The 16,385-nt window shown below is 42.0% G+C and overlaps 1 protein-coding gene across 11 annotated transcripts in view; it reads left to right on the top strand.

The window, feature by feature from the left end:
- SYCP1 (synaptonemal complex protein 1) overlaps window positions 1–16,385 on the top strand; it is a 142,022-nt gene that overhangs the window by 17,031 nt on the left and 108,606 nt on the right. For all 11 annotated transcript variants that reach the window (XR_008307234.1, XM_053250414.1, XM_053250412.1 and 8 more), the window contains one exon: window positions 2,656–2,729. Coding sequence is in view for 10 of the 11 variants with exons in the window: in XM_053250414.1 (XP_053106389.1) it covers window positions 2,656–2,729 (74 nt within the window). In the remaining variant the exon portion in view is untranslated. The remainder of the gene's footprint in view (window positions 1–2,655; window positions 2,730–16,385) is intronic.

Below are 16,385 nucleotides of genomic sequence, written 5' to 3'. Positions count from 1 at the left end.
AACTCTTCTTCACCTAAATGAACACCATTCTCTGACTCTGATGCCTAGATTCCATGGTGCGGGACTTTGAAAATATCAATGTATGCGGCTCTAAGCTTATTTTGAGCTGCACAACACCAGTTCCTTCCTTATTCTTTTATACAAGTATTGGACAGTTGTAGTTTGCTTCTGGTTAGATGAACTCTCACACCCCAATAATAGATGTAAACTCTATCAGGAAACTGTAGTGTGCAGTTCTCCATTCTAAAGAATTCACCACATGTAGGTTAATGTTCCTCAGGTATTGTACTACCAATAATTAAAAGCTGGGCTGGGCACAGAGCATCTGCGCCTCTAGTTTGTTGCCTCTTGCCGCAGCCCCCACGCTGTCACCATTTTGTAACCCGCCCATTGCCACCTCCTTCCCCCGCCTGCCCACCTGTTGTCACCTCCTTTCCTCACCCCCCCCCACACCCGTTGCCACCTCCTTCCCCTACCCACCCACCCATTGCCACCTCAGGTACTCAGTCTGGGGGTACTTCTGGACACAAACCTCTCCCTGCTATCCCAGCTTGAGGCAGTGGCCAGAGGGTCCTTCTATCAGCTTTAGCTGATATGCCAGCTGCATCCATTTCTTGAGATAAATGAACTCAGAACAGTAGTACATTTGCTGGTCACCTCCAGACTTGACTACTGCAATGCTCTCTATGTGGGGCTGCCTTTATACATAGTCCGGAAACTGCAGTTGGCCCAGAATTTGGCCTCCAGGTTGGTCTCTGGGTCATCTCAGAGAGACCATGTCACTCCTATCTTAAAAGATTTTATTTTTATTTATTTATTTTTGCATTTTTATACCGCCTTTCGTTAAAATATAGCCCCGATCTACACTGATTGCCGATAGTGTTTCCAGGCAAAATCCAAGGTCTTGGTTATAACCTATAAAGCCCTAAGCAGCTTAGGCCCTGGGTATTTAAGAGAATGTCTTCTTCGCTATGAACCACACCGCCTATTGAGATCATCTGGAGAGGTTCGTCTGCAGTTGCCTTGTTTGGTGGCTACTCAGGGACAGGCCTTCTCCATTGCTGCCCCGAGGCTTTGGAACATGCTCCCTGCTGAAATAAGAGCCTCCCCATCTCTTACAACTTTTTAAAAGGCAGTCAAGACGCATTTGTTCACCCAGGCTTTTAATTAGATACTGTTTTAATAGTTTGATTATTTTTTAATAGTTTTAACATTTTAAATTTTAAATTGTCGTAATGTTTTAACTGTTGTATTTGTTATTTTTATTGTTTTGTTGTAAACCACCCAGAGACATGTTTTGGGCAGTATAAAAGAATGCTAAATAAATGAATGAATGAATAAACAAACCAATAATGCAGCAACAAAACAAAACAACTTCTTCTTCTTCTTCTTCTTCTTCTAACAACTCAGATTGATAATTAACCCCTTTCTTGTAGATTTCAGCTAATCCTTATGTTTGAGGAACAAGAACACTAGTTAGTTAACTGTCTTAAACACATCCTGCAAAATTCTAGCATATTGAAAAAGAATGAATTTCAGGTGCAAAGGCTTTAGGTAAAAAGATCAGCATTCTCTAGGCCTGAACTGAATTAAAAGATTGCAGAACAGAATGGAAGATTTTATTCCTAATATCCATGACAGGACATCGACTGGGCAGAACTGCATTTGTCAATGTTTTACACAAAAACAAAGTTCTAGAGTATATCATGGGATTTCCCCCTGGTCATGTGGGTGTATCATTTGTGGTGGTCCAAACCTTATTTTGAGGTGCACAGCATCAGTTCCTTATCTTTTAAGGCACATCTTGGACATTTCCACATTGGGGGCAGCATGCTTGAGAGTATCTTCCACAAAGCCAAAGCTTTGGGCCAGACATGCGACTTGGGTGTCTCGTCATGTAAGTGTATCATCTATGGTGGCCTAAAGCTTATGTTAAGCTGCATAGCACCAGCTCTTTAATCTTTTGCACATGTACTGGACTTTGGTGGTTTAAGAGCAGCATTTTAAATAAATTGCCTATATAAATTGTGATTACACACAAAGCCGTGCTGCAAGTATAACACCTGTTTCCTTTGTCAGGTAGACCTTGTCAAAAATTACTCTTTGCATTACACATTGCAGATTGGTTTGAAAATGCTGCAGGGGAGATTTGGATTGGGGATGCAGAAGGGGGGCGGGATCTAATTGTTTTGTCCCAAGCTGCAGCCTGATCCAGCTTTCCAACTCAAAGCTAGTATTGGCCATGGAGGGGAAAACATATGGGCACAAAAGGACCTTTGGGGGGATATTTAAGTTAGGATCGCAATGCAGGGGCAACAGGTTAGATAATCTCTGCTCTGTTCTCTGTACATCTAAATTTCCCACTCCCATGACTGCTTTTTTGTGGGAAATGGTATCCAGAGTTCCAAACATGAGGTTCACACATCATTTTTAGTTTGACCCTAAGTAGGTAGTTTCTGACATTTAGCAAATAGGGAACTCCTGCCTTAGCAGTCCTCACAGTGAGGCATCACACTGAGTGAGAGGGCAATGGGTTTTCACAAGGCCTAGCTGTTATAAGTTCTTTCATGGGATTTTAAATTTTGATTCTTTTTCTCTTTAAAGTGAAATGAAACAAAGGGATATAATGCTGGATATAACCACTTTTTCCTCTAGAAACAATGCTACAAGGCATTTGTGCAACTTGCTCAAAGAAAAGTGTATGCAGTCAATGGAGAAGTCCAACAAATGTAAATATGCCTTCACTAGTGTTTGAATTGTTCAATATTTTAAATACTGTTTACCTCTTTTACTTTGTAATTTTCCCTCTTATGTGTCAGCTTTGCACCACATTTGCCAGTTCTCTGCAGGGCTTTCTCCAAAAAGCCCAGCCAAGAATCTCCCACACCTCACTTACAGTCATTCAGTAGCCTGCTACTCTGTGAGTACAGTGTATAGGGTGCTCATAGCAGAAGCAGCAGTTATTATTATTGGCCCACATACTCTGTAGCTTTACAAGGATGGAGCAAGAGCTCTGGCCTCATGGTGTCAGGACACTAACTGCACTGCAGACTTGTCTTGCAGCCCAGCATGCAGGGAAGGGAATGGGAACGTGATTTTCACTTCTCTTCCCTCCCTGCCAAAGCTCTGTTCACTTGTGGAATTTGTAGGGGAAGAATGGAAGTTCAGTCCCAAAAAAGCAAAGCAAAACCAGTTTGGTGAGAAAGCAGCAAAGCAAGAGGTCGTGAGATATTTCTTTAGTATTGAAGAAGTACAATGATTCATTTAAAGAAAAGGTTACAAACAAATGTGAAAAAGCCTGTAGCTTAATTTCAGCTGTAGCTCATGACTGAAGAGAGAGACCAAAACAGCCATCTCTGGAGAGACAAAAATGGTGATGCAACACTGGAAGAACAAAGAATGGAGGAGTCCAACACTTTTATCCATGACCCTATCCACCCACCCCAAGTGGTCACTGTGAGACATTGCAGCTGAGAGCTGATGCTGTCAGGGTCCTAGCTCCAACAGAAGTATATTCCTGAGGGTCATGCAAAGAGTGAAGAATATGGGTCATTATTATTGTTATCAGCTTACAAGTCTTGCTGAGTAACACAGGCGGTCCAGACTCAACTGCACAACTGTGGGACCCTAAAACATGCAGCCATGCTGCTGTGCAAGAGAGCAATACTGGGATTGCTGCCTTTAGCACAATCATATGGCACTTGTGTCTTCCATTTGGAATAATTGAAGTTGTGTGCACCGTGTGATTGTGCAAGAAGAAGCAGTCCCAGTATTGTCCTCTTGCACAGCAGCATTGCTGTATGATTTAGAGCACTGCAGCGGTATAGTCAGGTCTGGCACCAACCATATTATACTGTTGGACATGTAAGCCACTATAAATAGCATATTCACAGTGTCTTGCATGCCCTTGTTATATATGCTTTTAAACAAAAATATTCTCAAAGCATTTTATATAGCAAAAGAAATAAGATGGCTCCCCATTCCAAAAGAGCTCACAATCTAAAAAGAAACACAAGGGAGATATCAGCAACAACCACTGGAAAGATGCTTTGCTGTGGTTGGATAGGGACTATTGTTCTCCCCCTTACTAAATATTAGAGAATCACTTAAAAGATGCCTCTTTGCAGGAGTTAACTGTGCATATGGACATAGAGAATGGTGGGATTCTAGATTATAATTTGCCAGGGTCAAGTATTCTGTGCTGCACACCCAGCACAGAAGCAATGAACCCAATATGGGAGATTAGTATTACAATGCATTCTATGAAGAGATTTTCTGCACCATGCTCAAGGTCCAGGAAATGAATTACTGAGTCTTTTAAACTCTTCCCTTATGTAGGGAAGATTTTAAACTCTTTAGCTCTTTCCAAATGTAGTTACAATTGCTGACTGAAGATTTATGCAGCAAGCTTGATGCAACAAATTAATTGACCTCAGTCCAGAATTCCTAGAAACCTCTAAGTTCTTACTGATAGCTTGTCATTCTAAGGGAAAATCACTTCAGCCAAAGGTAGATACATTTCTTCACTCCATTGAAAACAGAAATTCTACCCTGAGATCACTGAATATCTGTAGCCCTCTTCAGAAGTTAAAAAGGGGGACACTGTGCTCTAATATAGTGTCCCCAGGGTCTACCTGCAAGTCTTGTCCTGGTGCTGACAGAAGCTTACCCTCTATGCTGCACACACTTGCATGATTTGTCTGCAGAGACAAACACTGTAAGCATGAAGAGATTCTTTCCATGATCAGACGACTGCGGCTCTCAATTACAAAAACAATATCTTTATGCATACAGTTTTGGTCACTGCAAACCATGTGTGTTCAGCCTGGAGGTCAGGCTTCTGAGCACATCAGTGCCAGGCAGTGTTCCATCTAGCAGGGATTCCCAGATGTTGTTCACTACATCCCCCTTTTTTGAAAGTCTGAAGAGGGCTTGTCTCATATTTATTTAGAAATATAAGTTGTCTTATACATGGTAGTAACAACCTTCCCCCCTTTTCCATTTTACCTCACGCTTTGAAAGTAGTTTTAATAGTTGCATAATATTTTTAGAACCTGGCCCTATTTTTCTTAATTCTTAAGTTTCTTAAGAATTCAGTTTCTTAATTCATCTCACTCATGTTGTCAGTGTCTGAGATTCCATCCTCAAGGAGAAGAGGGTATGTATCCTCTAATGTATATCACATCACCTTTGAAGCCCACAGAGAGAGGGCATGCCCTCACTAATTGCCTCTGGGCTTCACACATCCTGTGTGAAATGGGATACTGGATACAGGATACTAGATAGGCCTTGGGCCTGATCCAGCAGGGCTGCTCTTATGTTCTCATGTTCACTTAATTATAAGCATGCACACTGAGCAGACACTGCTCAAACTATTTGTTTAACAAAGGTCTGCTCAGTGTGCATGTTTACAGTTATAATATTTACAGTTGTATGTATTTGTTATATGTTACAATTTTTGGAGTGACACCTAAATATTGCATTCCATCCAATAATCTTTTATGTTTTGTTGTTTAGAAGTTTGTCCCAGTCAGGATCCTGTAGAGAGTGTGGGGCTGGAGTCAGAAAGGAAAAGGGAGGGAAAGGAGGAGAAAATGGAGTTGTTTGTGAATAAACTCTTAGATAAATCGACATAAGATTACTTTGTGTTTGTGAGATAAACAGCTATAAAACATTTGGTGATGAGATTTTGAACCAGCTAAGCATGTGAGCCTGCAAAGCTTGTGAATGTTCCTGCAACTTCATTCTATTCCATTACTGGGCCTACATTCCCGCATTGCTTTCTACTGTCACTGATGCTGATTGTTTCTCCAGCTTCCTGACATGCACAACCCCTAAAGGTACTTTCCCCTCATCAATCTTGGACTCTGTTGTTCTCCGTATTACCACTGCAGCATGGCTCAGATCCCACCACCACTCTTTCCTCCCTTTGCCCACTACAGGAGAACTTGCTATTCACTGGAAATAATGGAGGTCATATTTCTGCAATTACCTCCTCACTATACAAATCCCTGATTTTACTCCAGCAAAGCAGAAGGCTGTATTGCTTCCTGGCCTGAGCCCTGAAGGCCAAATAATATATAATCATTTCCCCTTTCCTGCCAACTTGGAAGGGGATGCCAATTCTTATGAAGCTGTTCTTCAAGCCTTAGATGATCATTTCAATCCTACTTTGAATGAGATCACTGAACATTACAAGTTCTATTCTAGATCTTAGCTGCCTGGGAGTTATTCATACTTGGCTTCAGGCTTTGGGGTAAATGTTGAGTGAAGCCACTTCGAAGTATACTCACAGCACTGAGGGAAGCAGCCCCTCCAGTCTGCTCTTGGTTTTCTTTTGAAAAAAGTCCACATGACTTGCTCCATGTTTTCCATGGTGGGAGGGAGAGGTCTTGCAGAGATAGACCTGCATTTCTAAAGAGAGCATGCTTCTTATCATGCTAATGAGTCTACATCAGTGCCTCTCCCATTTGCTCCGGCGTTTTCAGAAAAAGTAGCTTAAAACTAGCATTTTAAAAACTTGGACATACATCGAGACAAGCTAGAATTCGCACCACAAAGCCCGGTTAGTGTGTGGAGTGGGTCCAAAAATCTCAAAGGGACTTTGAGGTAAGTTTGGCTGGTGTGCGAACACACACACTCTCTTCTGAAGGAGATTCGAGGCAAAAGCCCTGTGTGTAAAGCCTCCTGGTGAATCTATCGATCAGTATGTCACAGCATCACGTGCCTTAAGTGTAACCTGTGAGTTTGCCAGCTTTACTGATGAAATGATCAGGGATCAGATTGATATGAAAACAAACTGCTCCAAACTGCGTGAAAAACTGCTATTGGAGCCGAAATGTACCTTGGATAAAGTTATAGAAATGGCTAGGAGGGAGGAAAATGCTCTTCACTGTGCAAATCACTCTCTTTGGTATCCCAACACCAGCCTCCTGAAATCCAGGTTGTTCAGTCTAAATCCCTCCAAACCCAATCTTCTCATATGGTACTGCCCCAGAAAGTGGCAGCATAAGAAACGAGTCAGTTTTGCTCATTGTCCTACACGAAGGTCACTTGCAACAGGTTTAAAAACGGGACACTTTGTTAAGGTTTGCAAGTCTGCTGTCCACTCCATTACTGATTCACTATATGATGAAGCAGATGAACCACTTCCTGACAGTGTTTTAAGTGTGATAGACTCAAAGCCTGCTTCTCCACGTTGTCAAGTTAAATTTAATGGCCATATAGTGTGGATGCTGGCTGATTTTGATTCGCCGTACACTTTCATTTCCCATCTGCTTTACAAGAAACTCCTTACTATATCTGCATGTGCAGCCTTGTGCAGAAATCAAACAGAACACTTCGAATGTGTGTAGATTTAAGAGATGTGAACTCCAACGTGGTAATGGATTGTCATCCATTACCCAATATCAACGAAATGAAGTAAGAGTAAGTGTTCCCAACTTTGGACTTGTCTTCGACCTACCATCAAATACCTCTGATCAAAAGTTCTCGCAAATATACAGCCTTCATGACCCCAGAGGGCCTTTTTCAATACAAAAGACTGCCCTTTGGATTAGTCTCTGCAGCTTTGGTATTCAAAGAACGATGCATGCTATTTTTGGGACTATGAATGGTATCACTTACTTTCAGCATGACATTTTAGTATATGGCAAAACCATTGAGAAGCATGATGCTCAACTGACAGAAGTCTCAAGAAAACTTCAACAACACAGACTTACTATCTCTGCAGAGAAATGTCAGTTTTGTACACACTCAGTGACATACTTGGGACACACAATATCTCAGAGTGGCATACATCCCCAAACAGACTTAGTGAAAGTCATTACTAGAACTGCTCCAGAGTACAGGCTAAACACTCTTACTATGTTTTGGGGCTAACATGGGGAATCAGCTTGACAATGGGTAGGGGGAGCAGTCTGTTACAGTATTAATCTCTGCCAGTTTTTGGTCCTGGAAATGATGACGTAGTGTAGATGTAGTTTAAAGATTTATTTGGGAGTAAAAGGGGTGCAGAAAATGAAGAATTGGTTAGGAAAAGCCATAACATATGAACTATCAGACTTAACCAGAATCTCACAAAGAGAAACTTTAGCTTAAGTTCCAAATTGTAGATAGACTAGCTTATGGCTTGTAGTAGAATAGGCTGAGAAATGGGAGATAAAGGAGGTGAGGAGATTTAGAGAGACTGAAGGTTAGTTTACCTATTCTTGTGCGATGGTGTGTCCGTTGCACTTGGAGAATGGGGGTGAGAGTGGATATCCTCACTGGGGAAAGGCAGCAGAAAGGCAGGAAGAAGAAGAGGTGAGTGGCATAGAGCCACCACACTTGAGAACCCCACCGGTGTAAATCCAGGCAGACCCCGAGTACAATTCCAATACAGGTTCCCAGGCCATGTGGTGGGGGCAGGAGTACTTGTACTCCAAAACATGGCTGGGGGCAATGCATAGATCATATTCCCATACTGGAGGGGGTGAAACCCGTGTGGGACAAAAAAGTTTGTAGCTGCATGAACTAGTCAACTTGGGTGTAAACCCAAGGAACAAGAGACTGGAAATGGCTTGGGTGAAGTGTATGTACAGATTTGAATAGGTGACCTTAAAAGCTTATCTGAACTGGGATGTCTCTCCAGGCGGGGAGATGTTTCATTTAAATCTTAACAACTTCGCTCCTTGGCTCTCGCCAGCTCATTATGTTGTTGACAGTGGGGTGGGGATGCACTGCACTTATCTGAGGAGAGTAATCTCTTTCAGGAGGGAGTTAGCTGGAGGAGAGTAATCTCTTTCAGGAGGGAGTTAGCTGTTCCTTCTGAGAATTTTTTTTTTTAACCTGGTGTCTACTTTGCTAGCTTCCTTCTCTTCAATAGAGAGACAAAGAGAAGTTTTGGGGATGACTGCCTTTCTGTCTTTGTTGGTATGACCTCGTGGTAGCATTGCCCCATGTCTTGCTTATGCTAAGCGGCCATTTACAAGTCTTGCCCACATATGGGCATGTGCAGAGTTCATGATTCCATGAGCTCATGGATCCAAAATTGAAGCTGTGGTCTCACAGTTCCAAATCACATAGAGGGGTGGTGTTTTCAACTCCAAGATAACCTGTTTTTGGCAACAAAGCTATTCAGGAAGCACCAGAGCCACACAAGGATGCACTTTATTATTTTTAGGAGTCTGTCAGTATTACTCTTAATTCATAAGATAATTTGCCTCAAAAGTTGCTTTGTTGTGTCAGTATGTAGCATTTAACTGGGATGCATCCTGCAAGGCTAGTTTTCAGACTATCAAAATGGCCAGTGCTGAAAGCCCTGCTCTCATTTCTTTTGACACCAACAGGCACACTATTGTAACCATGGATACTTCTGAATATCAATCAATCAATCATCTTTATTATGGTCCAAGACCAGCACAAGATAGCAAGATGCAGTAATTATGAGTACATACATTAGGAGAGGATAGGACAGATTATGAAGCAATAAAACCACATTACATTAAATTTACTACATTAAAATTTCTACATTAGCATTACTATATAATTACTGTAAAGTGATTACTATAAAATTATTAATAATTACTAGTAGTTATAAAGTATAATTACTATAAAATTCTACTCTGTTGTGAGAGAAACTGTAAAGCTACTATACACTGAGCTACCACAGCTCAGCTTAAATACAGTAAAATATATTAAAATAGGGAGAGAACAGAGGCAAAGGTATGAGTACAACGTCACTACATTTATATCTGTCTATGAGAGGGTAAAGCATAAAACATTTAAACTATAAGATGGGGTGACTAAAATATATAAAACAGGATAACTAGCGGAGAGCGAAGCAGGCAAATAAAATAGACAGTGGCTAAAATCAGTATAAAACTAATCAGTACATGGTTAAGGACTGGCAGTCAGGGCCCAGTGGATCTTGTACTCTGCCGCACAAAACTTGGCAGTGTTATACGTGAAGGCCCAATCTTCATCCAAAAGCAGAAATCTGGTGTAAGCTTGATTAGGGCGGCCAGGGTATTTGAGCCATGGAAATATAAGCTTGTCATAACTGTCCTTATAAAAGCGGCAAGAGAGAAGTATATGTTCTATGGTTTCTACCTCCCCAGTGTCACAGGGGCAAGGTCTTTCCATGATTGGTAGCTTTCTGTATTTGCCTTCCAGCACTGCAGAGGGAAGGGTTTAACAACAGGCAAGAGAGAAAGCCCTTTTGTGGCTTGGGATTTCCAGCTGTGTCAGGTACACAGTGGGGGAGACGGTGAATCTAAGTCTTTCCAAGGACAGGAAGCCTGATGCCCTGCCAAGGTCAGCCTGGTGCTCAGTGTCCAAGATCTTCTGTTTGATGGCTGTTTTTGCCCTGTGACAGCCCATACCAAGTGGGAGTGGGCAGGGAGAAGCCCAGTAGCACCACTATGTGCTGGATTACCCATTTCCAGGAGGATTGGAAATTGTCCTGTAGAGTCAGAGGGGCCAGGCCTCGAGGGCTGAGAGCTAGTTTGAGCCAGTGGTTTGATACTGTCTTGACTCAGCAAAAAAGGGGACAGGGAAGTTACAGGTGCCTTTGCTTCCAGAGTGCTTACTGTTTCAGAGAAGATGTATTCTGTCATTGAAAAGGAAGCTCTACCATGTTTCTGGGTGGTGAGGCACTTCAGGACTTACTTGTGGGGCAGAAGATTCAGTTTAAGGTCAGACCATAAACCCCTATTTTCTTACTTACTACTTGGAGATCAAGTCGAGCAACCCCAAGAATAGCCAAATGGATAACCAGACTTATGGATTTTGATTTCCAAGTGGAATATCTTCAGGTCTTCAGAATACAACTGCAGATTGTTTATCTTGACTTCCACTTGCAGTCCAAGAGGAGATCCCAAAAGATGAGGAGGAAGGAGTAGTAATGGTGTAAATAGCTCATCCACTCATGGTGTCTTCTGAATGGAAAGCAGCCTTCAGTGCTGATCAGTGCTTACTTAACTTAAACCTTACATAACTAATAGATAGCCATGCAAAAACAAGGTACCTGAACATCTTCAACCATGCATACACAGAGCAAGTGAGTTGGTTCTTCTCAATGAGCTGGTGTGAGAACTGATTGGTGGTGCCAACCTCCTTTCAAGCAAAAGTTATCAAAATTGCCCACAAAGGTTACCTGGGCATAAGCTTGACTAAAAGGTGAATCAGAGACAGTTTTTAGGCCAGGTATGGACAAACACTGAAATCTGGGACTGTATGGCTTGTGCTGTATCTGACAAATCACAGAAGTATTTTGCCACCATCTTGACTCCAGTAGAGTATCCCAATGTTCCCTGGCAAAAATTCGCTCTGGATGTAAGGGGGCATTTTGATAACCCACCCACAAAACAGTTATAGTGATGGTGGATTACTATTCTAAGTGGCCAGAAGTGTCATTTACTGACGACATTACTACAAACAAGTTGTTCTAGTAAGAACTAATCAGCTTACTTTCCTTTCACCGTCTTTACATCTGGACTAAATTTGGTGCAAATCGTGGCCCACAAGTTAGATCTCTTGCACCTAAAATGTTCATGTGTCTGTCATCTTGGATTGGGGTGGATATCATCATTACAAACTGCATCATTGAGGTGTCCCTATGTGTCACTCACTACAGCTGTTCCAAATCTGGTTCAAATCGGTTAGACAATCCTCAAGTTAGTGCACTTGTGCCTCAAAAGTTTATGCATCTGCCATCTTGGATTGGGGTGGGTGACATCATCACAAACTACACCACTGGGGCATCTCTATGTGTCCATTCAGCTACAGCAAATTTGGTCCAAATCGGTTAGACTGTCCAAAAGTTAGTGCACTTGCATCTCAAAAGTTTACATGTCCACCATCTTGAATTGGGGTGGATGACATCATCATAATCTTCGCCGTTGAGGTGTCCCTATGTGTCCCTACAGCTGTAGCAAATTTGTTTCAAATCAGTTAAGCAGTTCACAAGTTAGCCCATTTGCGCTTCACAAGTGTACACGTCTGCCATCTTTAATCGGTGTGGATGACATCATCACAAACTATGCCATTGAGGTGTCCCTGTGTGTCACTCACTGCAACTGTATCCAATTTGGTTCAAATGGGTTAGGCAGTCCACAAATTAGTCCACTTGTGCCTCAGATGTTCATGTGGCCACCATCTTGAATTGGAGTGGATGACTTCATCACACACCACGCCATTAGGTCATACCTATGTGTCCCTACAGCTGTAGCAAATTTGGTTCTAATCGGTTAGGCGGTTCACAAGTTACTTGTGCCTCAAATATTTACGTGTCCGCCATCTTGGATCAGGTTGGATGACATCATCACAAACGATGCCGTTGAGGTGTCCCTACAACTGTGACTGAGATTTGGTTCATATTGGTCCAGGCTTTGCGAAGTTGGGGGGTGGGCACACGGATGGACACACATACGGACACACACAGAATGCCAGGTGATCTCATAAGCCTACTGGAAAGTAGACAAACAAGGTGATCCAGTTCATGGCTGCAGTTTTTGAGAGATAAGGTCTTCCTAAAGAACTAGTGACTGACAATGGGACACAGCTTATCTCATTTGAAATGGAGCAATATTTGAATAACCATGGGATAAAACACAAGACTCTTTCCTTGTACCATCCTCGAGAGAATGGCTTTGTGGGAAAAATGAACAGATTAGTGAAAGAAAGTTTACAACTGGATACTATGCAACAGCAGCCCTTGAAAGAGGCAATCCGTGAAACTCTATTTGCTTATCAAACTACACCTCATTCCACTACAGGAAAATCACCTTTTGAACTGCTGAGAGGACGCAAAGCTACCACCAAACTAACCCAATGGCAAGAACTGATAGGGCTTTCCATGCCATCTCGCTCTGAGGATGCAAAGATTCATTATCGGGTAAGGCAGAAGCAACAAAAATACAAATTGTATTTGAATCAGAAACAAGGTGTGAAACAGCGAACATTTCAGGTGGGGGACTTTGAGTATGGCTGCGTATAAAGTGAGAAAGGGATGTTCCCGGTATTCTGGGCCAAAACAAACAATCAAAAGCTGAGGAGATTCTGTCCTACTGGATGATGGAAAGAAATGGAACAGTTCAGGACTTTTCAGCATGCATACTATGGGACAAAAGGGAAGGGTGTCTGATCTCTGGAGAGGAATTTGAATTTGAAGAGGAGTTTTGACCTCACAGATGAGGCTGATGAAAGTGATGGACCATCCTTGTTACCAGAAAAAAACAACACTCAGTTCCTGTGCCAGAGAACCCAAGAGTTAGGAAAAGTGTGCGTAACTGGAGACCACCTAAAAGACTTCAAGACTTTGTCACTGAATTTTAAATTAATTCAGTTCTTGTAATAAAGGGGAGGGATTTGTTGCATTTTATTTAGTAATCTTTTATGTTTTGTTGTTTAGAAGTTTGTCCCAATGGGGATCTTGTAGAGAGTGTGTGGGGTGAAGTTAGAAAAAGAAAAGGGAGAGAAAGGAGAAGGTGAAAATTGAGTTGATTGTGAATAAACTCTTAAATCTACACAAGATTATTTTGTGTGTGTGAGGGAAAGAGCTATAAAAAGACCATACAAGCCAGGAATTTTTTTTATGTCTACAGAGTCTTATCACACACAGAGCTCCTTTTAGTTGGTATGTGTTCCTACCTACTCTATGCTATTTTGCCATTCTTGCTTTTATTATCTAGTTTCTTACATTCTGTATACTTTTATGAAACTCTATGACCCAGACTTTAAATGAGAAGAATAGGGCCAGTAAAAAAGTAGGTAACCCTAAAATGGTCACTGAGAACATTTACATCAGTTCTCCATGATTTGTATCAGTCTTTATATAATTTTAGGGAACAATTTACGATGCTGTCTTTTAACCTATAAAACTGCAAATGCCACCCTATTCATCCAAGGTGGGCAAGAGAGTATCCTCTTAGATGTGTACAGTCCAGACTTCATGAGAAACCAAGATTTAACCATGGTTATTCATGATTGCTTTTAAAATGACCCTCAAGACACACCTGTTTTGTCAGGCTTTTAGTTAAAATTAATTTTAAACTATTTAATTGTTTTTATTCTGTTTTTACAGTTGTTCTATTTTAATTATGTACACCAACTAGGGATATATATATCAGGTGGTATATAAATATGATAGATAGATAGATAGATAGATAGATAGATAGATAGATAGATAGATAGATATTCACGATTCAGCCTCAGGCTGAGATTCTTATCCTTCTCCTCATATGTAACAAGTTTTAAACTTCTGTTCCTGGTTTGAAACAAACAAGATGTATTGTGATATCAGAACTCAACAAATCCTGGCTTGTTTTAACCAAAGTGTACAAACAAGCCAGAATATATTTTAAAGCTTGGCTTGTACATAAACACTGGTTAGGACAAGCTGGGATTTGATGGGTTTGGGTGTCATGGCAAATCCTCATTTGTTTTAACCAGGACTGGAAATTTAAAATTTCTTCCCCTTGTGTAAAAGTGAAGAGGTGTGCACAATACTGATATAACACAAAACCATGATTAAATCATATATCTTTGAGGTGATTAAGTCATAGATCTGGATTGTGATATTTTGGCATTCATAAGCAATGGGTACTGCACCTGTACAGGGACCTCGCATATGGATTTGCTTGCTCCACGTGGCGCCCACACCTCAGTCCACGTGCTTGGCAGGTCCATTGATATTGGCGGTTAGGGTACCATCTTGTCAGTTTCTTTCTGACCGCCAAAGCATCACCACCTAGTTGGCTGCTGTGCCTCAGCTTTTGATTGGTTCTGTAAGAGATAAAGTGTAATATGCATTAGTGTCAGGATCTGCGCATACGCAGTCTAAAACCTTGACCCTGTCTGTTACCATTTTGACATCAGAAGTTGTATTCAAGCAGCCTAAAGAGCTTCCAAAGGAATCGTCTTCAAAACACCAGCAAATATACAAGTAAAAGAGGAGATCTTCAGATGAGGAACAACCTCCTTCGCCTGCAAAAAGGCACAAATCTAAGCCATCAAAATCTCCTTTGAGATTAAGGGCTGGAACGCCTTCAACATCAGTGCTGCAAGCTCCATGTCATTTACCACCGACACCAATCTCTTGATGTTGAGACAACACATTGATATCGTGTTGGCATTGAAGGACCATTGAGATGGTCTCCATTAGCCACCATCTCTCTGACGCCACATTGGCTTCAAACACTGTCTCTAGCTCAAACTCCAATACAGTAGTCCTCGACACTGAGGGAAACAATTCCTCAACACCAGCAGCAAAGATCACCTGCTATTTCTGTCACTGGGTTCAAGCCAAGGGATGACCCCTTAACAACAGATGCAGCTTTGGATCCGAACATGGCTAAGACACTTCTCTCAGTTTTAGATTCAACAGACAGCACACCCTTGGCTTCCACCTTTCATGGTTTCCTGAGCCAGGGACTCAGTGTCGACCCCGACATTGAAGAAGTTCCAGTGTCGATCTTGAAGACCCTATCAATGTCACCTGTACCTTTCAGCACTGAGAGAGCTTCGACATTGAGACCGATACCTATAGCCACCACAATTCCTACAACAACAACTCCATCAGACTTGGCTTCTTGGAGTTTGGTAATATTCTGTGGACTACACTACCACCCAAGGTTTAAGAGGTCACAAGGAATTGATCCACGATTGTGACTTCCGCCCTTTACTTTATTCAGTGATGCCTTATTACTATGCAGAGTACCAACTGTGGGACATAGCATTCAACACAATAGGTTGCTGCGTCTACCCGGGGCACCCAGATCACTTTGGGCAAGGCATGCTTACATACTTCCCAAGAGTCCAATCAACTTTGCAACATGGGCCTTCAGAAATTCCTTTATTAACGCAGACCTCTTCATTGCTGGGAGTGCTGCACTCTGCCACAGTGCAACCTTCAGTAGTGCCAATTCAGATACAAGCTTCAACAGCTTCTAAGCCCACAATGGTGCTCCAGATTGTACAAACTATGCCTATTCAACCTGCATCACCAGCAGATTCTGTCCTTCCCACAACTGCCACTGTGTCTGACCCACAAGGTGCTGTGACACCAGCTGTCTCCTCATCAGAGGAAGAGTATGAATCCATGTCAGAATCAGAGGATGTCTCAGTTAGTACCAAACATCCTTCAGATCCACCTTCAGATGTGCCACCCAAACCTTCAACTTCCCCAACAGAAGGAGGCCTATCACTCATATTACGGAAATGGCAGAGACTTTGGGGTTAGACATTAAGAAACCAGCAATGAACTTGAAGGGCCCTATTTACGACCTCATGGCAGCAGCCCAATCAACACAACCAGTGGCACTGCCTATGCTTCCTGTTATATCAAACGCAGCGCAGTCAGCCTGGGAGGTGATGCAGACTTCAGCACCGACATCTAAATGCCT

This window comes from Hemicordylus capensis, chromosome 4 (assembly GCF_027244095.1).
Source record: "Hemicordylus capensis ecotype Gifberg chromosome 4, rHemCap1.1.pri, whole genome shotgun sequence".
Taxonomy (NCBI): domain Eukaryota; kingdom Metazoa; phylum Chordata; class Lepidosauria; order Squamata; family Cordylidae; genus Hemicordylus; species Hemicordylus capensis.
The sequence above is the reverse complement of the archived record's forward strand: the minus strand, read 5'-3'. Positions and strand labels throughout refer to the sequence as shown.